This window comes from Simochromis diagramma, unplaced genomic scaffold (genome assembly GCF_900408965.1).
Source record: "Simochromis diagramma unplaced genomic scaffold, fSimDia1.1 OVJJ01000370.1, whole genome shotgun sequence".
Taxonomy (NCBI): Eukaryota; Metazoa; Chordata; class Actinopteri; order Cichliformes; family Cichlidae; genus Simochromis; species Simochromis diagramma.
In genome coordinates, this window is record NW_024387012.1 from 1,082,134 (window position 1) to 1,106,018 (window position 23,885).

Here is a 23,885-nt window from a genome sequence, read left to right on the forward strand (position 1 = left end):
ACTTAAGATGCAATGCTGTCTATGTGAAGTAGGTCCCTGACTTTGTCTTGGTCAGAGCATGCTGATTTTCCGAAAATGGGGTTTAAGAAATGACAGAAGGAGTTAAAAACTGGCTGAAAAATGTTGGCTTTAGACTGTTTCTGACCCCATGTCTTTGACAGTGTAATGGGTGGAAGGGGATTTGATGGAAATGCACATGGAAGGAACTGATAAACTATGTTGTCACGAAAGGTGATTTGAGCACAGCAGGAGATTTGATGAATAGAGCTATTTTTGGCAATTTATTCCCTGCCGTGTATCACTAAAAACATCAACAGTATAATTTATCACCCTGGTTATTATCTCCCGTCTTCACCCACAGACTTTGAGGCAGGGATGAAGTTTGCAGGTTCGACACCTTTTTTTCCTGAACACCCCTACAGTAGTTTAGATTTTTATGTTCAAATTAAATTTAGAATACAATGTGTGATGCTAAGAAATTCTGTTTATTAACAGACAACATAATCATCGATGCTGTATCTGCAGGTCAGAAAGTTCCAGCTAGTCCAGCAAGGTTCACAGAAAACACTTTTGCTGTTGCAACTCCAGGCCGAACCACAGGCAGGCACTACTGGGAGACCAGAATGAAGGAGAAATCCAACTGCATGCTGGGATCTGCTTCTGGCTCTTTGATGAGAAGACAACAGATCACTCCCAGCCCAGAAAACAACTGTTAGTCACAGTTAGTCACAGGGAAGGAGCGAGCACTTTTGCAATAATGCAAAAGACTTGAGACACTTTTGTCTCCACCTCCCTAGAGGGTGGGTGTGTTTCTGGATTATGAAGAGAGGCAGGTGTCATTCTTCTTTACAGGAAAGGTTTAATCCATATATGACCCTTGCTGGGTCACAGAAAAGAGAAGAGTTTTGAATAAAAATAAAACAAAACAAGTAGAAAACTAGTTTGAACAGCTCAAGCAAAAGATTGTAGAAATCAATTATCAATTTATCTCAAATCGCAAAACTTATCCATGAAAAATGACATAAAATATTTCTGCTAATGTCTTTTGAAGCATGAACTGAGCATTATGTTTCAGTGGGGCGTGTAAAATGGACTAATGGACTGTAGGCATTGTCATACATCCTGTGAAGCTGCCACCAGCAGCTGGTTACCTTAGCAATACGACTAGAAAGAGACAGACTCTAACTAACATCTTTATTAAAACAAACCTAAAAAGGTGAATTGATGTCTGTGTGTACAGACAGGCTCTAGATTTAAAGGAAAAATCTGAGCTCTTTATGTCTACACTGTTGGAATCTGCTGGTGTTGTTTTGTTGTTGAGGGCATTTTGCTCCAGTAATCTGAGCCCTGAGGCCTGAGGAGCTTATGGAGTTATTCTGACTTATGGCCTTTATTCTCTGATTAAACATTGTAAGGTCCATAGGAATTTTCCATATGGCACGACTGGGTCACTGAATGGTTTGACAAGTATCAAAACGTTGTAACTCAAATACTAATCTTCACAGTACCAGTTCGCCTTCTATTGATGTGAGATTTTTGAGTTCCAGTACCAGTTTGAAAGCCTCAGGGTGATTAATGACCAAAACAACAAACATAATCTTGCTAATAAGTACTACTTTCCACCAACAGTGAAGGACAAGTCTCTACCCTAAGCCACCAAAACAATAATAAATAAAAGTATAAGCTCACAGCTAACAAGACTACCATAATCCGCCAACTCTATGACTGCACTTACACGAATCTCTCCAGACAGATCTAAATTGCAGACCTTTGCTGGGATCAGAAGAAGAGAGAACTAGTAGATGTCAGCTGTTTCAAGAAGTTTAAAAGTCTGCTATCAACCAACGATCCAATCCAGAGAAAGTAAACTCATTGAAAGAGCCAATCATATGATTCCAACTGTGTCTGCATCATACAAAAACGTTCAAACACAGAGCCTAAAGGTAGGAGAGAGAGACCTGCACACACACACAGACAGTAATGGGAGGAAAGATAATATTACCAAATGATGTATGTACAGTATAATATAGACCAAAACCCCCCAAAATGACACAAAACAAAACAAAAAACACCCTCTGAGTTAATAGTTGTTGTTTTTTAACTTCTTTAGCATTTTTACCTTAGTATCAGTCTCAGTATTATTACAGTGCTAGTGATCACCTCTGTCTGAGACTTCTTGAAGAGCAAGTCTTTTGTGTTCTTGGCTTTTATGAAGATACAGTGGCAGAAAGCCACAGAAAGCAGGGGTGGATCTCTGCAATGATGAAAATGCAACACCTTTGTTGGTTTAAGAGCTTTGCATATGCGCAGAGCAGGGCAGGAGAAATCACTGAGCAATAACAAAAGGAGGGTTTATGTGCGAGTCTGGGTGTGTCCCACTGAGAGTGGGAGGTCCACTGCAAGTTTCAGGAAGAGTTCAACACCCGAGCTGTGTGATTCACAGCAAAGTACTTGAGGTGAAGGAGCGCACCGCTCGAGGTCAAAGGAAAACATGAGTGAGTTGTACCTGTTTTAACATAATCTTAGTGCTAGTTTCTTATCTAATGTTAGGAACTTTATCCATGCTGACACTACAGGAGGTGTAGACAGACAGATGTCTGGAATTGATGGTACCTGACTTTTTACTTGCCTAGTTTAAAACTACACATGTTAAAAAAAAAACATTTTAGATTTGGGTTAAACTGAAACAGTTCAGATGTCGTGATGTATAGAGGTTGTTTGTCGTAGCAGATTTGGTGGAAAAGTTCATTTGGCTCATGCCTAAGCCAAACGTATGATGCAGGTGCAGAAGGTCCAGAATATCTGCATTCCTCAGATAGTTTCTCGCCCACAACAGGACACAGTGACACTGTTGCAGACAGTTCCTTGTTTGTGGTGATACTTTCTCACTGGATGTCACATAACTGTTAACTGGAAAAAGTGTCTTCCTGGCTTTGTCTTACTTTGTTTTGAGGACAAGCTGTGGATCAGTTTAGGCCTTATTTTTGTTTGACACCTGTACTAGATTTAAAGTGGTGGTCAATTTTTTTTGCTTGTAATCAGAAATTCTAATTTCATTTTTACTGTTTGGTGCTTTGAACAATCAGTTTTTGAATTTGAGGTAACAGCAACAGCAAAATTAGGGAGTGTATTCTGGAAGTTGGACATTGGACAAAAAAAAAGTTGCAGTGACTTTTAGTGCGAGGGTGGGAGATGATTCCACTGCCTCCCCATCCACTGCAGCTTATTATCTTAGTTTACTGCCATTTATTTGTGAGTGTGTGTCTTATAGATGAATAAGAAAATGGTGAATTGCATTTTTTTTAATATAGAAACCTCAGAAATTCTAATCAGTTTACAAAAACACAAAAAAAAGTAGAATACTTGAATTAGCCCTTTTCCCCCTACCTCTGAATGGAAATTTACCACCTCCTGACATAAGCCTCAGACAGATATACAGAGGTCAAAAAAAGAGAAAAAAATTATCAGCCAATCACTAAATGTCAGGTTTATGTCACAGCTGCACTAAATGATACTGCACTGTAATGATAATGAATCATTTTTAATGTTTCTGTAATGTTTAATCCACCAGTTTGTGCAAGACCTTTAATAGAAATATCGTTCATGTTAAAATATATTATCCATGAATTTTATATTTTACTGTTATACAAAAAAGCAGAAAAAAGTAAAATAAATTAGAAATTTTTAAATGTATTTATTTATCCAATTACAGTTATTGACAGGTATTACTGAACATTTTAAATAGATTTCTAAAACATTTGTGTCTTCTAGTTTTTGTGACAGGTGGGTAATTTTATTGAGCACTGTAGATCTTTCAGGTCACGATACAAAATGACCTCATTACACATATAATTTTGTCTCATCTCCTCTGTGGCTCCTTTTGCCCTAATTCGACTGCTCCAAGTTCATTTTTATCCAATAAGGACGGATAAAACCAGATACGAAGTCGACAAAAACAACTTAAACCTAACCAAATCATTTTTAGGATTTAAAATGATGTAATATGTAAAGTCTCCAGAGAAAAGCTGTCACTTATAAGGAGATTAAACTGCTGTCCTCAGGTCCCTTCCTAGTGAGTTTCACAGCTGTTTCTATGCAGGTTTCTGTCTAGGCTTCCACACGACTCAAGTGAGTCACGTGCCACATATCTTAAAAAAGGAAAAAAAGATGAAAGTCAAAAGTTAAGATCTGCTTTAAACGGTGTCTGTACTGACTGTTCTAATTATATTATAAATACACATGTACTAAGCCTCTCACACTTCCTTCTGTCTTCCAGGCTTTAATTCTCTCTCTGAGGAGCAGTTCACTTGCTCCATCTGTCTGGAGATATTTGTGGAGCCCGTCTCCACACCATGCGGCCACAGCTTTTGCAAGGCCTGTCTACAGGGCTATTGGAACCACAGCAAGAAGTTCCTGTGCCCAATGTGCAAAAAGAGCTACTCTAGAAAGCCTGAGATGAGCGTCAACAGGGTCCTGGCTGAAATATCCTCCCAGTTTCAGGGGCTGGTGGTGGCTAAAAGCACCGCCTCTCACGGATCCAGATGGAATTTGAGCTCAGATACGGGCGAGAGCAGCTCGCCAGTGAAGGATACCGGAGAGTTTGCCCAGCCTGGGGATGTTTCTTGTGATGCTTGTATTGGAAGGAAGTTAAAGGCGCTGAAATCTTGTGTGAACTGCCCTGGGTCTTTCTGCGAGTCCCACCTCAGGCATCATAAGAAGGTGGGTTTGTTAAATGTTAATTAATTAAATAACCTAAAAGCAAATATTTCTATAAATTTTAAGAGCAACTGTATTTATGTCTCTGTACCACTCATGCCCATACTGTCCTCCAGGTCAGGGCAATGATGTCTCATCGTCTGATTGAACCAACTTTCCACCTGGAAGACAAAATTTGTAAGAAACATGAACGTCTCCTGGATGTGTACTGCCGGACCGACCACATGTGCATCTGCTCTGCCTGTGCCGATGCCACACACAAATCCCATGAGATTGTCTCCATTGACCATGAATTTAAGAAGAAAATGGTCAGTATCCCTGTATGACAAGATCATTAAAATGACTCCTGAGATATTTTTATGATATAAAAGCAGGAACATTTTGGTAAGACACACCTCTGGTTTTTTTGTCTCAAAGGGTAACACGGGAAAGAAGAGATCAGAGCTGAAACATTTGATCAAGGAGAGAGCCAAGAAACTTGACGAGATCAAACAGTCCATCAAGGTCATAAAGGTAAGTCTAATAAAAACCTGCATGTGACATCATGGTTAAGCTACTAAGAAACAGAGATTAACTTAACAATTTTAAGTATTCGAGCCTTCATCGAACTAGCTTTGAACATCCAGACATCACAAAAATAATAGATTATAACATAAACATCAGTCATTGGTTATGGTAAACATTCAGCCAACATTTCCATTATTGGTCAGTATCGACATTTGGCTGACCGATTGACAGTCAGTGCTAAGAACTGTTTTTATGTAATTTTTGTCTAGTTTTCTATTCAGTAAAGAGTCAAGCTTTGAATCCAAATTAAAAAAGCAAATCGTGGATTTGCCTTACGAGTCCTTTTTAAAAAAAAAAGAATGTAAATTTTGTGTAACCTGGTCACAAACAGCGTCCACAACAATTAAGCTTTTTACGATGATCTACACTGTTAAAAACTTGTAAAAATGCAATCTACTGTTTCAATATGAATTTTCCATACAACAAATTTTTCCCATTTCTAACCCTAACAGTGTACAATCTTCCAATTTATAATTGTACACATTTTGTGCTGAAACCTTTTAAGTTATAGTTTCATTACAATTGAAAACCTAAATTTAATCCAAAGCTACAATAATATGAAAATACTCCTCAGCTACTCACTGACCTCGTGGTTTTGGTATGTGTGACACACACAGCATCTGTTGGGATTTTTCTTTTCAGGAATGCATTAACATGTACAGCTGTTTGTCTTCAGAACTTAAGCTGGACACCGATCATTTAAAATCAAACTGAAACTTTTTTTTAATCAGAATCAACTATGCAGTTGTGAATAATCTATTGTCTTCTATTTTATGCTGTGTCATTATAACTGGAGTTGGTCTTGTTTGAGTTTGTTTGGAGTCTGGTATTTTTTAATGCGTCTGTTTCCTGGATACATTTTGTATGCCACTGATTTTTATCTGCTTGTGTTTTGAAGTCTAACTAGGGATAAGCATTTCAAGTGCTGTGTTTTGGAGCATGATTCGAGAAACACATTTGTGTCCACGATAAACTATATTCTTTTTTCAATCTAAAACTCCACTCACGTTTTGTTATCTCCGAAAGATTTCAAGCTGAATTCTTAAGCGTCGCACCAGTGCGGCATTTCCAAAGGCATCTTATCAGAAGTGGCTGATACAAACAGGCCAGTCCTTTTACATTTGTACATGTATTTGAGAAACAGTCTAATCGTTGCTGTTGTAAATATGTTTAAAGTGCATTTCAAATATTTGCCAGTCTGCTCTCATATAATGTTTTTCTTTAGCTGAAGCTCAAAAGCCTTATTTGCACTTTAAGCAGCTTTGTGATCCAGAAAAAGCTGTTGCTCAAGGGCAGCTGTAAGACGACCAGCAGCAGTTTATTAAAAGCCAACAGACACTTAAGTTTTACCCCTAATAACGTAGATTCATCTTTATTAGTCATCGAAGCAAGGTGAGCCAACTAAAAGACCTATGCTCCAGTACAAGCAGGACATATTTGAGGCGGGATGCCACCCACATCTCATACCTCTCATGCTCTGCAGTAGCAGATAAGGTGGAGCACTAATGTCATTTGTTTTTGTCTTGTGTACACACACTCAGATCCATGTCTGAGGCCGTCCAACCAGTGAGACCAGTGTAAACATTTACATTTAGTTTCTCACACACCCTGTTTCCAGCCACAGCCTCCCTGCAGTAAAATGCTGCTTTGGAATAAGAAATGAAAAGATAACAAGCCTGAGTGGTTTTCCAGGACAATTACACTAATAATGCTGGGAGTGTAACAGGTTTTACCAGGGTAACACTAAATATATCAGTTGTCCTATGTTTAGGTTTTCACATCTTGTCACATCTGGGTAGTTTTGAATTTGATGACACATATGCAAAACATTCATGAGTGAAATTTCCTGGTTTCAGTGTTACTCTTGGTTTCCTCTTTCTGGAAACCTTTTTTCCCACAGTTCCCTCTGTGTTTACTGTACAAACACATGGACTCGTGTCCAGCTACATGCTGCTGACAGACTAAACAACACATTGAATTTATTGAGCAAGTTTAACATGCATGTAACTTATCAGTTTGAGATGGAAAATCTGGTGGTTTCAGCGTCTAATGGAAGATGTAACCTGTCAATCCAGTTAGACAAGTGGCGCGCAAAGACACTTAAGAGGCAACTGACTAAGTAAACATCTGGGTTTTGGTTGTTTTTTTTAAACTGCAGTACTTACATGTTAATTTGCTAGAATCATTATGGTAGTTTTATTTAATGCCTCCAATTCTGTCAATCATTACGTCAAACAAATAGAGACTCATATAGAAAGATATATACAACAATCAACACTTTAGGCCAAAGGTGAGACAAATACACCATTAAAAAAAAGGAACATTTAAACAAGAAACCTTTGATATAAAATGACATTTTATCAGGACTTTAAAGAGTCTACAACTTCATGCTAGCATTAAATGTGCAGGACAATAGTTATAATAAAGATAATGCTGTGTTAGCGTGTGATAAATAAAGGAGCAACTCCACATTTAGTGTCATTTAGAAACAGTAGCAGAAAACTTAAAGTAAAATTTCCAGAGGTTTGCTCCAGGTATGTAAAAATCTGTATGTTACATAAAGATGTTTATGTAATACTTCTCTCTTATCACTCTAACTGCCTAAATAAGGTGCAATTACTCATGTCAAACCCTGAACTTTGAAGAGAACAAACAAATAAAGATGCCAGTCATCTAAACTGCAACATGAGAGTTGTTCTGTGGAAAGTCGTAATTGTGAGTGGAAACCAAGTTCATTTAATGGGGAACTTAGTTTTTCTTGTCAAAGATTTAAAGGTGCAGAATAACATGCTGTGAAGCTCCACGTGTAAAACAACAGTTAAGATCCTACAAGGACACACCGGCCGAAGGGTCTGCAGACAGAAAGTGACTCCCAAAGTGAGCCTTGGCGATTAAGTGAACCTTTGAGGCGTTTCACCTCAAACAAATGACACATTTTAATGTTTAAATGAAATGTGACCCTATGCTCTTGTCATTGGGAAGAAAAAAAAAAGTTCAAATGGAGCGATGCTATGAGGGAGCAAAAAGAAGGGTGTGGATGGAAAATCATTTTCAACAAAAAAAAAAGTGCAACAATAAAAGGAAATAATTCAGCATAAGCTGACTTCACATGTGAAATCAGGTTCGGACACTCTCTAAAATTTCCTACACAACAGGAGGTCCTAAAAATGTAGGGTGGTGTCTAGGTAGAGAACACAGAAGGTGGCATGTATGATGCATACTCACTGCAACTGTTCCCCACACAAACATACGTCTATTCAAGCCAATATAACTGGAACTTTGTGCAAAAGAGCTGGCATTTTAAAGGCTAATGTCTGATGCGGCTGCATCAAACATTTGCATTTTCATGTGTTTCTCAGAGTTGTGGCTCAAGTTAATCTCAAAGATCCTGCATTCCCACAATGCAGTTTATGTAATGTTTGTATAGAATGTTCTCTACCTCATTAACGCCACGTACAAGACAATAAATAACTTCTTCCACAGGATTAGCACTATCTCAACCTGTCCTCCAAGCTCCCCTGTAAAAGGAGCTGTGTTACTCAGTAACTTCTAGACTCTGGTTAATCTGTAAGAACTTTGTTGCTAAGAATACGCAGGCATTCCTCCTTAAACCCGGTCTTCAGTCTTGAACACGATCTCATCTGGACTCTGAGCTTTTCTCATGTTCACACTGGTAACACTGGCCATGTGGCGCTCACATTCACAGGCCAGTGCTCAGAAGGAGTTGGAGGAAAGCTGGCAGGTGTACGCAGAGCTGCAGCGTCTGGTGGAGCAGAGTCAGGCGGAGCTGGTTGAGCTGATAGCCACGAGGCAACGTGAGGCGGAGCGTCACGCCCAGGAAATGGCCAGGGGTTTGGAGAATGAACTCAGCCAACTGAGGAGGAGGAGCAATGAGCTAGAAGCCCATGCACAGACGCACGACAAAGTGCTTTTCCTTCAGGTACTACAGAGCTCCATGTGGGTCTAACACACACTGGCATGCAGACAGGTCCAGGTCTTGAGAGAGTATCTTCACGCTTTGGATGCTTTGGATGCTAACTTTATTTTTCTGTACTAAATATAGCTAGCCTTTAAAGTTCTTGCTTTTCCAGCTTGGCCTACATACTGAAAACACAATTACTGTGCATTTGGGGCAGAGCATTTTATTAGAAGGCTAAAGACTTAACAGAATAAGCTGTGCTATTCACAATAATGGAAATCTCACAGGCATCTAAAACACAAGACTTTCTACCCTTATGATTTCACCAGAAAAGCCTGAACAATATCATATGGATCGTATTATACTGAACATATCTCTGTTTTCCTGTTCTGAAAACTGTATACACGCTTTACTTTTAATTGCAAAGCCAATTATTTACCTCTGTGGCTGCACCAGCTGTCTTTGCTCAGAGATTTTGAGACACAACATCAAAAGCCTCCATGAGCAGACCGAGCCTGTTATGGCCATTCCCCCATGTGAATGAATAGATGTCTTTGAAGTTGCTACTTTAGAGGTTTTCTACATAGCATCAATGGAAGTGAAGGCATGAAGCCTTGAATACCCAGACACATCAAAGCTGAGAGTATGCAGACCAGTGCATCTCTTTTTGATAGACAGGGAATTTACTTACCACATCTGGACAATGCCCTCTACTGAGTGCTCTCTTATTTTCCCTGTCAGAGCAATAATGTGTCTCTGTTCTGTGTTTCCCATTAACAAAATTAAATAGGACAGCACTGAGCACACTGTTGGCGTCATATTTAGTGTGTTCTTTTCATTGTAAACTTTACAGACTTCATTTCCTTTGACGCACCGTTCATCTTACCTTGCATGACCTCTCTATTTCACGTAGAACCTGACATCACTGTCACCCCTACCCGAGCCCACTGATTGGTCAGCGGTCAGCATCAATACTGACCTTTATCTGGGAACCATCCGGTCTTCGGTCAGCAGCCTCATTGATAAGTTCCAGGATGAGCTTAAAAGAATATATGGGAAAGGTAAGGCAGCTAGCCAAACTTGTGACCTAATGCACTTATGCAGCTATTATAACCATTGTATTTGAGAAACTATACAAAACAACTAGTGCTGCAGCATTATCATGCCTACAATGCTAGAAGCAGAGCATGGTTTACATATAGACTTGCCACTTTATTAGGTGCTTACTTAGACTTACTTAGACTTAGATCCTCCCGCGACGATCGGCGCATCGGGCGACAAGAGAACGCCATCAAACTCGGTCCATCGCGGCGGTTACCATGACAGTTCAACCGAACGTAATTCTTCAAGGAAAGTACTCCTCCACGTTATTTTGGGTCTTCCTCGCCGTCTCTTTCCATTCCTTGGGTTCCACAGAAATGCGATGCGGGCGGGTCTGTGGAAATATTATTATTGTTAGGTGCACCGGTTCAAATACTCATTAATTGAAAATACCCAATTAGCCAATCACATGTCAGCTGAGCTTCAAACCATGAAGATCAAAATGGGGAAGCGACTTGCAACATGGTTAATGCTGCCAGATGCGCTCAATATTAGTACAGCTGATCTACAGTCATCCCTACAGTTTACAGAGAAAAGTCTGAAAAGGAGAAATTATCCAGTGAGCAGCAATTATCTGGGAGAAATGCCTTATGCCTGCTGATGTCAGAGGAGAATGATTGGACTGCCTTTAGCTAATAGGAAGGCAACAGCAACAAAAAAAACACTCATTACAAACAAGGTTTGCAGAAGAGCATGTCTGAGTAGACAACAAGTCAAACCTTGAAGCCAGTAGCGGTTTTTGATACGGGCGACACGGGCGGTTGCCCGGGGCGGCATAGTGGTGGGGGGGCGGCATCACGGGCAACGGCCAAAACAAACAAAAAAAATGCTCATACTCATGCTGCCCCGACGTCATGCCAGCACATATTGGGAATGGCATAGGCACCGATCGGTTTTCTATCGCCCATTTGCTGGGAGTAAGGGCGCCCTCGTTTGCGAGGTGCGCCTGCTGCTTGCGGCACAGGGAGGAGTGGGCGGGACGGCGGGGGATTCACTGGTGGCTGGAGTAGCATCTAATAACTCGCAATAGCTCGTCAGAGGGAGTGTTCGCCCAGGCCACCAAACAGGCTAGGACCGCCACTGCTTGAAGCAGAAGACCATACCAGGTCCCACTCCTGTCAGCTAGGAAAAGGGAAATGTGGCTATGACTGACACAGGCTTATCAAAATTAGACAACAGAAAACTGGAAAAAATGTTGCCTAAACTGATAAGTCATGATTTCAGAGTGTAGGTGCAAACAATATGAACGCATGGATCTTAGCCCTTTAGTTCCAACAGAGCATCATTTAAACCCTAGTGCATATCATGCAGGGCTAGATACATTTAAATAAATACCTTACATAATATTAGCACATATTCAGCAAAATCTTTTCTTAATCCTTTTTCTGAAAGCACTTTTAAAAATGAGCGATCTGAAATGGCTCATGTTTTATGTATTAAATGCAAATCAACATGTGTGCAATCATTTGGAAGAGTGTTTTGAAAAATGTTCATAGTCACGATGAGTATTTTCCATTCTGCGTACGCTGCATACAGTTCCGCAGCTTCAAGTACCCCTTTAAACTGAAAATCAAACTCGCAGCAGGCTTTGCTGGGATCCCTGCATGGGATAATGAATGCAAAGTTCTAGTACAATCCATCGTCCCTTGTCTAATACAAACCACACATCCTGTGCAAAATCCAAATCGGTGATATGTAGGTCACTGTACGCACACTTTGGAATGGAAAAGTGACTCATCATCGCGCCACACTCACACGGTCACACATGCAAGACGGTTGGACAGATGGAGATAGTGTTGATGCCGCAGATCATCCACTTGGGATCGCTGGAAGAGGCAGCTGACTGACAGCGGCACATGCATCGAGCATTTAGAGCTCTGGTTCAGATCTGTGTGTTTACCACCCACACGTGCCATCTGCTGTGACTTTGACACTCTCTCTCTCTCTCTCTCTCTCTCAGAGCTCCGGAAGGTGCAGAACTACGCATGTGAGTAACACTTGTACTCTGTTAGCTGGGTGACATCCATGGTTTGTAGCTATAATTCTTCTAGGGAGCACATTCGTGCCACTTGTACATAAGGGTGTTAAAGGAAAGCAGGAGGCCTTCCTTGAGTAGATGATGATGCTCATTTCTTCTAAATGCCCACAAAATGGAAGTAATTCTTCACAGCAGAGATGGGATTGCTCCCGTAGCATGCTGCCATTTTACAGACACCCTTGTGGCATGTTCAGGAATAAGGAGCCCATTTTTTTTTTTTTTTTTTAGCAGAAGTGGCAATAAATAATGCAGATTTTTCTCCCTGTCTCATATTCTGCTCCTTCCTTTTCAGCTGAGGTGATTCTGGACCCTGCCACAGCCCAGAGGAACCTGACTGTGACTGATGATGGTCAGCAGGTGAGGTATGAAGAGCGCAAATCCACTCACTGTGAGGGTCCAAAGCGCTTCAGCCCGGCCCTCTTTGTCTTGGGCCGGGAGGGGATCAGCACGGGGCGACACTACTGGGAGGTGGACGTATCGCGAAAGACGGCCTGGACGCTCGGCGTGGCCCGCGCTTCTGCCCGACGCAAGGGTGAGATCAAGTTGAGTCCCGAGGGTGGGTACTGGTGCCTGTGGCTGAAGAACGGGGAGGTGAAAGTGCTGGCGTCGCCCCGCTTGCCTCTAGTGCTGCCTTCCCAACCCAGTAAAGTAGGAATCTTTCTGGATTACGAAGGAGGCCAGATTTCTTTCTATGATGTGAAGGCTCGTCTGCATATCTACAGTTTTATCGATAGCTTCAGTGAGAACCTGTACCCGATCTTCAGCCCCTGTCTCGCCCAGGAGGGGAAGAATAATGCCCCACTCATCATAACCCATGTTAAACACAGCTGAGGGTATAGTCAGTCGGCATTAGGTTATGCATTCTGTTTAAATATAAAACATCTTTTTTATACACACCACCATCACTTTCTCAGCATAATACTGGCTATTTTCTGAGGTAAATTCTTTATTGACTGATACATGTATTATAATGGTACATTTACAATTTATTTAAATGTAGGCAGTTTTTTCTTTGCACTATCATCTGTTAACTCAAACTTGGATTACAGTAAAGAAGAAATATGTAGTGATGTGAAAACATGTGAAGGACAATAAATCATTCTTTTTTTGCTTCTTACTTGATGATAGATGAGTTTGAGTAAAGCTGGCACTTTCCCTACTCTGTAAGTCTTTGTGTAACTGCAACTCTAAGGCTCGGAGAGCCAAGTAATGAAGTTAACAGATGCAAACTTCGTTTCTAGTGATTTAGACTTTGCCTGGGGAATCGAATCAAGGTTTCTTGTACTTGTACCTACCTATTGTAATTAAGACTGTATCCTATGGACATTATTGTAAAAACTAATATAGACACACAGTAAGTGGGGATAGCATGGGGAGACCAGTGCAATCATTTTACAGCTTTAGTTACTGTAACTATTTTGCACATCAAAAGTAATATAAAACACAGTTATCTGCTTTTTTCATATAACAGAATCTGTATTATTGTTGTATATATTTAATGACTTTGATCTCCACTACTTTAAAAAAAATGATAGGATCACCTGTTTAAAGGCCATGGAAAAGTTCTCTGTTTCTACATGAATCACATACTTTTGTAACGTCTACTGAACTTGTTCAATAAAGCTGATTAAGGCACAAAATGCATGACTTCCTGTTAAAGAAGAAACCATACATATATACATACACATACATACACATACATATATATATGTATATACATATATATATATATATATCACAAAAAACGGTCACGTCAAAAAAAATATTTACTTTAGCTTAAGTGACTTAAGCTGAATTTCCTGCTGAACTTATTACCACTCTAATTTGGACTTTCAGGATAACCAACAACTGACAAAGAAAAAAAAAGCCTATAGGTCAAAATTTGAGGTGATTATCTCAAAATTTCCAGTTGGGTATCTCAAGTTTTTTTTTTTACTTACTCAGCAATTTGAATCAATAATTTTGAGATAACTCAAGTTTTCACTTAACCATGCCTGTCATTTTTTTCAGTGGCAGTGTCCTACTTTTCAGGGCCTCAGACACGCCCATGTTTGGTAACCTAACAGTCTGTTTTGTTTTTAAACCTATGTCATTGGCGAATTCAAGCCATTTGATCTAGAAACTAAAAAAATAATTTCTTGTTTTCTTTAATCTCACTCATATTAACTGTCCATTAAGTCACGACAGTAAATAAGATTACACAAAAAGCATGAACTCTCCTGATGGAGTCATAACATAATTAAAACACCTGCACTTTTTTTGCAATGGCTATCACATTGTTTCCTTTTCTTCGAGGGTTTATGTAGACAAAACATTTAAAAAAACTGTCAGGAGACTGAATTACACTGAACTTACTTTTGTTATAAATCGACAAAAGCAACCTTGAAATGTGAGCTCTGTCTTTTGGGTTGGTTAAATAGGCCTCTGGTATAAGAGAAGATAAAAAAAGCCTCTGTCTAAGGCATCCTCTGGATCCCTTTAGCTTAGCATAGCTTAAAAAAAAAAGTGATCTATATCATATATAATCTCCACAAAATATAGAACTATTTTAGTGTCAGCTGTCTGTTTTACTACACTTGTAATGTTGAACTTTAGCAATGCCAGCAAAGAGAGAGAAGAAAGTGTTTTTAGTCATAGACAGCATGAAGGGGATAGACTGTAGTAGCTACCGTCATGTCATCCACTGGTTTCTGACATGTCTTTCTGAAGCCTCAACTTTGGCATTTTTACCGTCACCATCTTTAAAAGAATGGATGATATGAAGAGGGACGGGTTTGACTGTGAAACTACATGCTAGTTGGCAAACTACTTACCAGTCACACGTCATTAGCTGGTGAACAGTGGTCATGGTTAAGGCTCTATATTTTGAAATATACAATGATACAAAAACTATAAAGCTTTATAAATATAGACTTCATTTTTGATTCAGTATGACCAGAAATCAGTGACTGAGTCCACAAACTGTTTGCAGAAAGCATGGCCTTCTATCAGGCCCAAAGGTTTTGTTTGTTTTTTTACAACCACAGCTATCGCTCTCTGGTGGCCTTCAGGTAGAATGCAGGTTTAAGACATTTCCACGTTGACTTATTATTTTTTAAAACCTGGATATTACATCCATGTTTTTATATGGTCTGTGCTTCTAATCTTTGTGCTAAGCTAACAGTCTAATATTTTTTTGTGTTTTAAATTTTGCCAATTTGAAAATCGTAAAATTATTAACACAAAAAATTAAATCCTCAACATGTAAGCTTTCTCAGATTTTAGTGTTACTTCTGCTATTTTAATTTCTTTGTCAAACTCCTGAATTTGACCCTAGCTAATGTGCTGTATTCTCTGAAGACTTAAAGCTATTCCTCCTGGAGCTTTGAGGGTCATGGCCAGAGAATATTTGTATCTAGGTTAAAAGGAGACTGAGGGAGCGGGGTATATTTTGGGTCTGAGTTGAGTGTGTGTTTGTGTGGGGGGCGGCTGTAAGGGGCAGCGGTTACAGCCTGTCTCATATGTCAGTGCACTGTGGAGTCTCCAGGCAGCTGCTCTCTGGTGAGTTTCCCAGATCTCTGCTTTTTGTCTCTCCCTTCACCTCCTGTGTTTTTAATTTCCACAGGGTATCATCTGCTTCTCTGTACACAGACATAACGCTTAGGGGAGTATTGTTGTTGGATTTTTTTTCTAATAACATTTTTATTCTAATGAGTGCTGACCTGTGGTATGGACTTTCTTTCCATTGCAGGCAGGGAATTATAAATTAAAATAGTTCAAGAGAAGACTTCAATCGTAGAGTTATAAGTTTGTATATTTTTAGGTACTACGTGTTCATTTGTCAAAATAAGAAAGATTAAGCGCTGCCAGCACTGCAAGACAGGTCATGCGGTACGCTAGTATTTTTGGAAAAATCTTAATCTGGTCTGTCACGAACACCTAGGCCTGAAGCTGCCTGTCTTATAGGTCAAACCTGCTTACTTGCAGCTTCACAGATACATTTGTGTCGCAGTGTACCAGCGTACAGGAGAGACATAATAATATTTAGCTTGTGATATGGAGTTTGCTTTTAAAAAGAAAAGATTAGGAGTTAAAATTCATGTGATGATTCTATTAATTGCCGTCCTCTGATAAACTTATTATAGTTATAGTTGTATTTATCTATATATTTCTTGGGTCAGAAATTAAAAGCAGTGTGACTATTACAATATGTGGCCACAAGAGGGCAGTATCAATATTTAAATATTTTCAAAATATCTTAATATAAATAATGATTATGAAAGATGTTGACTATGTTTTGTATTTAAATATTAACATATGCATGTAAGCTCTTAAAATGAGTCGGGACTAATCGGGACTCATTTGTCATTATTCTAAATGTTTACCTAAAACATTATGACCTGTAATTTCAAAGCATGTAATGGTAAATGAGTCCCGCCATGCTTTGCTTTGTAGATCTGCTTGTAGACGACATCATTAAGGTCATGCCATCTAATCCTAGCGACCTCGATATCACAGCAGGTTTGATGACCCATTCAAAGGCTGGTTGCTTGCACTGAAAATGACCCTGCCTCTCCGCCGTGCAGGAATGGCCACTACTGGGAACCTTTCAGAAGAGCAGGTGCACTGCTCCATCTGTCTGGACGTCTTCACCAACCCCGTTTCCATCCCCTGCGGACACAACTTCTGCCAGAGTTGCATCCTGGGATACTGGAAAAGCAGTCCTTTGTATCAGTGTCCTATGTGCAAGAAGTCCTTCTACAAAAGGCCCGATATTAGTGTCAACACTGTCTTGAGGGAAATCGCAGAGCAGTTCAAGGAGATTAGGATTAAAAGCATGGAAGGGAAGGGAAGCAAGGAAGAGGGAGAAGGGAAAGAAAGGAAGTGGACAATAGAAAGGAGGAAAAGGGAGGATGAGGAGAGGCTTTTGGAGAAAGACCAGAAAGAGCAGCTTTTGGAGGAGCTGAAGCTGAAACAAGAGGAGAAGAGAAAGAAAGAGGGAGTGAAGGAGAAACAAGGAGAGAAGAGGCCACAGCAAGAAGACTTACCACCTTTAATCCCTCCAATTTCACCTCCAAAGACCTCTCCTCCACTGGCACACCAAGCCACAGCACAGGAGCCACCGCCTCCACTTCCCCAAACATCACCCCCACCCTCACCTCAAATCTCTGCTTCTCAACTTCCTCAGACCTTACCATCTCCTTCTTTCTCTTCGCTCCAATCTCAATCTTGGGAGGAAGTCCTGTGCGACGTTTGCCTTGGAGAAGGTAGGCCGAAGGCGGTCAAATCCTGCCTGGTGTGTCTGACTTCATACTGCGAGGAGCATCTGAAATGTCACTCAGCCCGCTTCACTAAGCACAAGCTGATGGAGCCCGTTGCCAACATGGAGGACAGGATGTGTCCGAAGCACGAGAGGCTCCTGGAGCTGTTCTGTAAGAAGGATCAGATGTGCGTGTGCGTCCTCTGCACCGAGACGGACCACAGGGCTCACTACACAGTCCCCGTGGAGAGAGAATGGACAGAGAAAAAGGTGAGACAGATGCGCTGCCATCCAAATATAGGACAGGGACCAAATGTTTATCTGTGCTAGAAAAGATTTCAAGATATTTGCGGGTCAATTCTTGCCGGTTCATCAACTGCCTCCCCCCGGACCAGCTCAGACTTAGCTAAAGGAACTCAAGTGGAAAGATTCATGTCTTACTACCGCTGTTCTCTTTTTTGTTGGAGGGATAGTTTCAAATTCCATTATCTAAAAAACCACTTGACCTAGGTCCTTCAAAATGTTTAGAGTAAAAAATTGGTATCACTGTTCTATAAATATGGACTCTTGCGAGTGCAGCCAGAGTTAACATAAAATGATGGATGCTTGAAGTCACGATCGCTGACAGCAGATCTGGAGAACTGCAGAAAGCACAGTTATACAGATAGGAGACTGATATTTTGTTTACACCTTGTCATGTACGATTTACGCAGTATTTTTTAACATAGTTTAAATCAGGTGATTGGTGCCAAAGATAAAACAGATAAACTCTCATACTTACACACGGAGGACTAAATGGAAAAGCTTCAGACTTTTGTTAAACACACTTCTGCTTGAAGTGTTTGTTTGCAGGCTCAAAATGTATTACTGTTCCTTGTACATGGTTGAAGACTAGGATGGGACAGAGCCTTTCAATCTGTGGCTCCACAACACTCCAGTTTCATTCGCCAGACTCTGTGGACTCCTTCAAAAGGATTCTTTAGTTATTAATATGAATAAATATGACCTTTTTTGGAGATGCATACTACTGTATGCGCTGGAAGCAGAGCAAGATATTTTCATTGAATTATTTATGCACCCTCATTTCTCAGCAAGAAGTTCTCTTTTCTTTTCTTTCTTTTTTTTTGTCTTATCAAGAAAAAAGGATCAGCTCAGATGGCACCCAGTACACACCCTCTCTGCTATTTATAGTCAGCTAATTGTTTATCTTTAGTTAATGTCATAAGTTCACAGATTCCCACATTCAAAATGGTGAAAGATATTCAAATGATGGTTATGATGCACATTTTTCATTGTTAATTGTTAATCGTATCGTTAGTAATGCACTGTAGATAGATAAACCACATAAAAAAAATATTATGTAGAGTGCTTAACAGATTTATAAGATCAGCTGTGACAGAAATGACAAATATTTTTGAAATTTGTCAAAAATGTTTGTATACAGACATTTCTGGACTTCACTGGGAAGTCAGAAATTAATTAAGTGTCACATTTAACCCCGGAAAGTTGATTCTGTTCATTTAGACGTTTCATTTCAGTGGGAGAAGCGTTTTGTCACTCAGGCCCTGACAAAATTTTAAGATTTATGGCTAAATTTAGTATTAGATATATCATTTAGATCAGGGGTAAGCAACTCCAGGCCTCGAGGGCCGGTGTCCTGCAGGTTTTAGTATCACCCTGGGTCAACACACCTGAATCACATGATTAGTTCATTACCAGGCCTCTGGAGAACTTCAAGGCATGTTGAGGAGGTAATTTAGCCATTTAAATAAGCTGAGTTGGATCAAGGACACATCTAAAAGCTGCAGGACACCGGGCCTCGAAGCCTGGAGCTGCATACCTCTGATTTAGATTTAAATAGAACTTGCACATATTGGTGGATTAACCATTACAAAAATATAAGAAATATTTTCATAATTACAAGTACCGTTAATTTAGGGCAGCTGCGGCATAAACCTTATATTGGGTGGTGGTCTAATACATTTATTAAGCACTAAATGACCCCTTGGCACCACCAAGCTTTGACCTATTGTGCCCTTAACATGTCAGAAAGGTTTGGTGATACAACAGGTTCTGTTGTTTGTGAGTCTATGAGTTGAATTTTTGTTTGTTTTTTTGTTTACTTTTACTAAACTAATGATTCAACCTAAACCTTCCAGGATTTTAAGGAAACATTAACACGAACAACTATGCTGCACAGACCTCGCCTTGTACAGCAGGCTGGTCCACAGTGTCTTTATGATGTTATCTTCTCTGTTGCCTGATTACAACTAAAGACTAATAATCTTTTCACATCATCAAGTTTATAATTACCACAAGTCATGCCCGTGTGATCTGATACTGTGCAGGCACAGCTTAAGAGGACAGGAATAGACGTTCAGCAGATGATCCAGGACAGAGTGAAAAAGGTGGAGGAGATCAAACACTCTGTGGAGCTCAATAAAGTGAGTTTTTACCTTTGCATGGCCACGTCACAATCTACACTCACATGGTTGTTCAACATACATGTGCTTTTTGTACTTTCAGGCCAGTGCTCAAAGAGAGATTAAGGAAAGCATGCAGGTCTTCTCGGAGCTGGTGCGCTCCATCCAGAAAACTCAGGCCGAGCTGGTTTTGGTCATCGAGGAGAAGCAGAGGCAGACGGAGAGGTGGGCTCAAGGCCTCATTGCTGAACTGGAACAGGAAATCACTGAGCTAAAGAGGAGGAACACAGAGTTGGAAACCGTTGCTCGGACTGACCACATTCATTTCTTAAAGGTGAGAGAGGCTGTGTTTCAGTGCTCAGTGTCGGGGAGCCAAATTTAAGTTGTGGTACTTGATATTTTACCTGTGCAAGGTGTACAAGTTCATGGATATTTTTCTAAATTTTCCTTATTTTTATTTTTTTTTATGGTAAAATGACACTTCCAGCATTTTGTTAACCCTCTGTTTTGCAGTGAAACCAGGTGCCTTTTGCAGTATTCACTAATAGCTAAATTAAATGAAAACAGCGCCCTCTTTCTGCTCTGCACTGTATTGCATTCCAAAACCTGCAATCCAATCAAAGAGTAGCTTTGCAAGTTTGTTTTGGCAGTGTTTCATAAATAATGCCCATTTTGACGCAACCCTGAGCATTTGAGTCTCTTAATTTGGAAATAATTCTACAACCATATTTGTTTCTTAGTTCAGAAGCCTTAAAATCTTTGTGATCTGTGGTTATTTGAAAAGAACCATGACTGTAACTATGGTCATCTTATTTTAGTCAATAACTTGTTTCTAAGTTGTTTCCCCCCCTTGGGCTGTATCTTTCTGCAGAGCTTCCCGGCCCTCAGCACTCCACCATCTGTTAAAAACTGGTCTGAGACCAGTGTTCCCACTGACACATGTGTTGGCATGATCAGAAAATTAGTGTCCAAACTAGAGGCGACGTTGACTGAAATGATTGACAAACTGTCTGACAGTGGTAGGAGTTCCATAAACATTCAAAAATACCTTTGTTACTGTGTGACTATTCATTTTATTTTATAAAAAAGTAAAGATGTATAAGAAACATATCTTAAGAGAATGTTGTATTTTGTTTTTACAGAGATCAAAAAAGTTCTGAAATATACAGGTAAAGCTTTTTTTTTACTTATTTTTATTTCTTGTGTTTTCATCATTAAACTCCCCAACAAAATATATCCTCTGTCTCGTTCTTCTGCAGTGGATGTCACTCTTGACCCTGACACAGCTAACCCGTGGTTGCAGCTCTCTCAGGATAGACATCAGGTGAGACACCTGGGCGCCTGGCAGGACCTCCCGGACCACCCCGATCGCTTCGACACGGTGGTTATAGTATTGGCCCATGAGGGCTTCACTTCTGGCAGACACTACTGGGAGGTCCAGGTGGGGGAAAAGGATGACTGGTACCTTGGTGTGGCGAGGTCATCTGTTAACAGAAAGGGCAGGATCTCTGTAAGCACCACCCAAGGCTATTGGGCTCTGGCCATGAAGAAAGGCCAGGGATACAGAGCGTCAACATCCCCACCGTCACTGCTCTCCCTCGACCCTAAGCCCAAGAGAGTGGGCGTGTATGTGGACTACGAAGAAGGCCAAGTGTCGTTTTATGATGTGAGAGCACGGACCCATATTTACACCTTTGAGGATACCTTCACTGAAAAAATTCTTCCATTTTTCTACCTGTACTGCTGTGACAAAGCCTCTGACACCATCGTCATCTGTCCTGTGAATGAGAAACATCTAATCAAGCAAAGCTAAGGACATAAAAACAAAAGTTGTTGTAGCTATACCCGATTTAATTACATGTGAACTGTAGCTAAATATGTTAATTATACATCCTGTGAATTTGTAGCCAACATGCTTGTAAAACACAAACCTCAAATGACGTTCTGGTAAAAAGAAACAGTGTTGACAAGTTTTGTATTTCAAGATTGTTTGCATATTAAATACATTGTGATTTGATCAGCATTAAAAACTGGGTGTGCAGGAAGACAAATCATAACAATAGAGTAATTTTATTTTGTGAGTAAGTGCAATTATTTTCTTGCTGAACATTTAATGGAAAACTAGTTACTACATTAATGTAAGCATGGTAGAAACAGATCTTGATCAATAAAGTTCAGTTAGCTGTTTCTCTAAAGATTGCAGCAAAAATGTTTAGAAGTCCCAAAATCTACTGACGGGAGGTCTTTTGCTCAACAGTATGTTACACCTCAGAAGTTTTATGCATGTTTCTGGGTTTACTTTAGCAGGACTGGAAGCATTGGTAAATGGCCTGTATTTGTATAGCACTTTACTAGTCCCTAAGGACCCCAAAGCGCTTTACACATTCAGTCATTCACCCATTCACACACACATTCATACACTGGTGATGGCAAGCTACATTGTAGCCACAGCCGCCCTGGGACGCACTGACGGAGGCGAGGCTGCCGGACACTGGCGCCACTGGGCCCTCTGACCACCACAAGCATTGTCTAAAAGAAAGCAGTTTCTACCTGTTCCCAGGCCTTATGCTAAGCTTGTTTAATCTATAAAACCATACCAGGCACACAGAATGAGATAATCAGTTCAATTCAAGACAGTTTTACTTATAGTACCAAGTCACAATTGCCTCAAGGTACTTTAATTTGCAAGGACCCTAAAATATATAGACAAACCCCAACAACCAGATGACACCCTGTGAGCAAGCACTTTGAAGACAGTGGGAAGGAATAATATTGTTTACTAAAGAACTGATAAGGAATAAAAGACTATCATGGCAGCCAAGAACGTAAAAACACAGGTGTAATCTTCACACATGGGTTGTAGTATAGCCAAAAAGGACAACATTATTACAAATATTTAAAATGACAAACTATTTAAGACCCAAGTGGGTCCATAAAAGAGATCAACTTAACAAAATTCTACTCAAAAGCCACAACAAAACATAACTCAAACTGACCTGCCCAAATCTTCTTTCATTTTTAATGGCAGCTTGAATCCAAAGATGTTACACTACTGCCATCTCCTGGTTTTTACTGTTACATCACTTCCAAATCCTTAGATCCTCTTGATGAGTACAGTGTTTCTCAAAAAACAAAACAAATAAAACAGAAACAATAAACCACACACTTCCTTTTATCATGACTTAACCACTCAGCCACCTTTTCAAACTACAGTTTCTACCCTCAACATTCTCATTTGACTGACATACTTCCTGCAACTAATAAACACATGTTCAAGCGTTTCCATAGTCTTCTTCTTCAGTCAAGTTTAACGGCAGCTTGCATCCAAAACTGTTGCATTACTGCCACCTCCTGGCTGTTAATCGTCCGTCATTCCTGAATCCTCAGATCCTTTTGATGAGACCAGTATTTCTCAAAAGACGAAAAACCACCACTCTCCCTTCACCATGACTTAACTCTTTAACCACTCGTTCAAACGTAAGGTCCCTTCCACCACTCATTTCACCCCACATCACCCTCCTGTGACTTGCATACTTCCTGCAACTAAGGAGTACATGCTCAACCGTCTCCATATCAGTGCACCCATCACACAACCCAGTTGGATGTTTTCCTACCCTAAAAAGAGTACCATTTAAAAAGCAGTGGCCTGTTCGTATTCTACTGACAACAACCTCGTTTCCATAGTCAACTGTTTCCCCCATCCTAAAAAGAACCTGCCCAAATGAAAGCTAGCTCCAGTTACATAGCAAATGAATAAACTATTGTAAACACCAAAGGTGAAAGCCACAGTAATAACAGCTAACCATTATGCAAGGAGAACCCCATTCTCCCCTGCATGGTCACAATAGATGGTTCAGTTCATTTTATTAACTTCTGCATTTA

At 40.2% G+C, this 23,885-nt stretch overlaps 2 protein-coding genes and 1 long non-coding RNA gene across 6 annotated transcripts; 2 read left to right on the top strand and 1 right to left on the bottom strand.

Annotated features, from left to right (window-relative positions):
• The first annotated feature begins 2,386 nt into the window (after positions 1-2,386).
• Positions 2,387-13,981, top strand: LOC120739331 (E3 ubiquitin-protein ligase TRIM39-like). The gene is made up of 8 exons (XM_040041082.1): positions 2,387-2,495; positions 4,277-4,719; positions 4,833-5,024; positions 5,134-5,229; positions 8,990-9,223; positions 10,116-10,263; positions 12,264-12,290; positions 12,634-13,981. The coding sequence occupies exons 1-8, from the start codon at positions 2,492-2,494 to the stop codon at positions 13,170-13,172; spliced, it is 1,683 nt and encodes a 560-aa protein (XP_039897016.1). The 5' UTR covers positions 2,387-2,491; the 3' UTR covers positions 13,173-13,981.
• Positions 13,982-14,080: 99 nt separating this feature from the next.
• si:dkey-46i9.6 (E3 ubiquitin-protein ligase TRIM7) lies at positions 14,081-22,060 on the top strand. 3 transcript variants are annotated; one of them, XM_040041069.1, is made up of 7 exons: positions 14,081-15,881; positions 16,776-17,850; positions 19,929-20,024; positions 20,107-20,337; positions 20,875-21,022; positions 21,146-21,172; positions 21,263-22,060. In XM_040041069.1, exons 2-7 carry the CDS (start codon positions 16,882-16,884, stop codon positions 21,814-21,816), a joined length of 2,025 nt encoding a protein of 674 aa, XP_039897003.1. In that variant the 5' UTR covers positions 14,081-15,881; positions 16,776-16,881; the 3' UTR covers positions 21,817-22,060. The 3 variants fall into 3 exon arrangements, with proteins under 3 accessions (XP_039897003.1, XP_039897002.1, XP_039897004.1); XM_040041068.1 differs by having other exon boundaries at positions 16,907-17,850; XM_040041070.1 differs by having other exon boundaries at positions 15,829-15,881; positions 16,839-17,850.
• LOC120739357 lies at positions 21,403-23,754 on the bottom strand. 2 transcript variants are annotated; one of them, XR_005697179.1, is made up of 4 exons: positions 23,632-23,754; positions 23,000-23,125; positions 21,739-21,781; positions 21,403-21,487 (listed from the first exon to the last, which is right to left on the bottom strand). It is a non-coding gene; the product is annotated as an uncharacterized LOC120739357 (long non-coding RNA). The 2 variants fall into 2 exon arrangements; XR_005697178.1 differs by having other exon boundaries at positions 21,403-21,781.
• Positions 23,755-23,885: the final 131 nt, after the last annotated feature.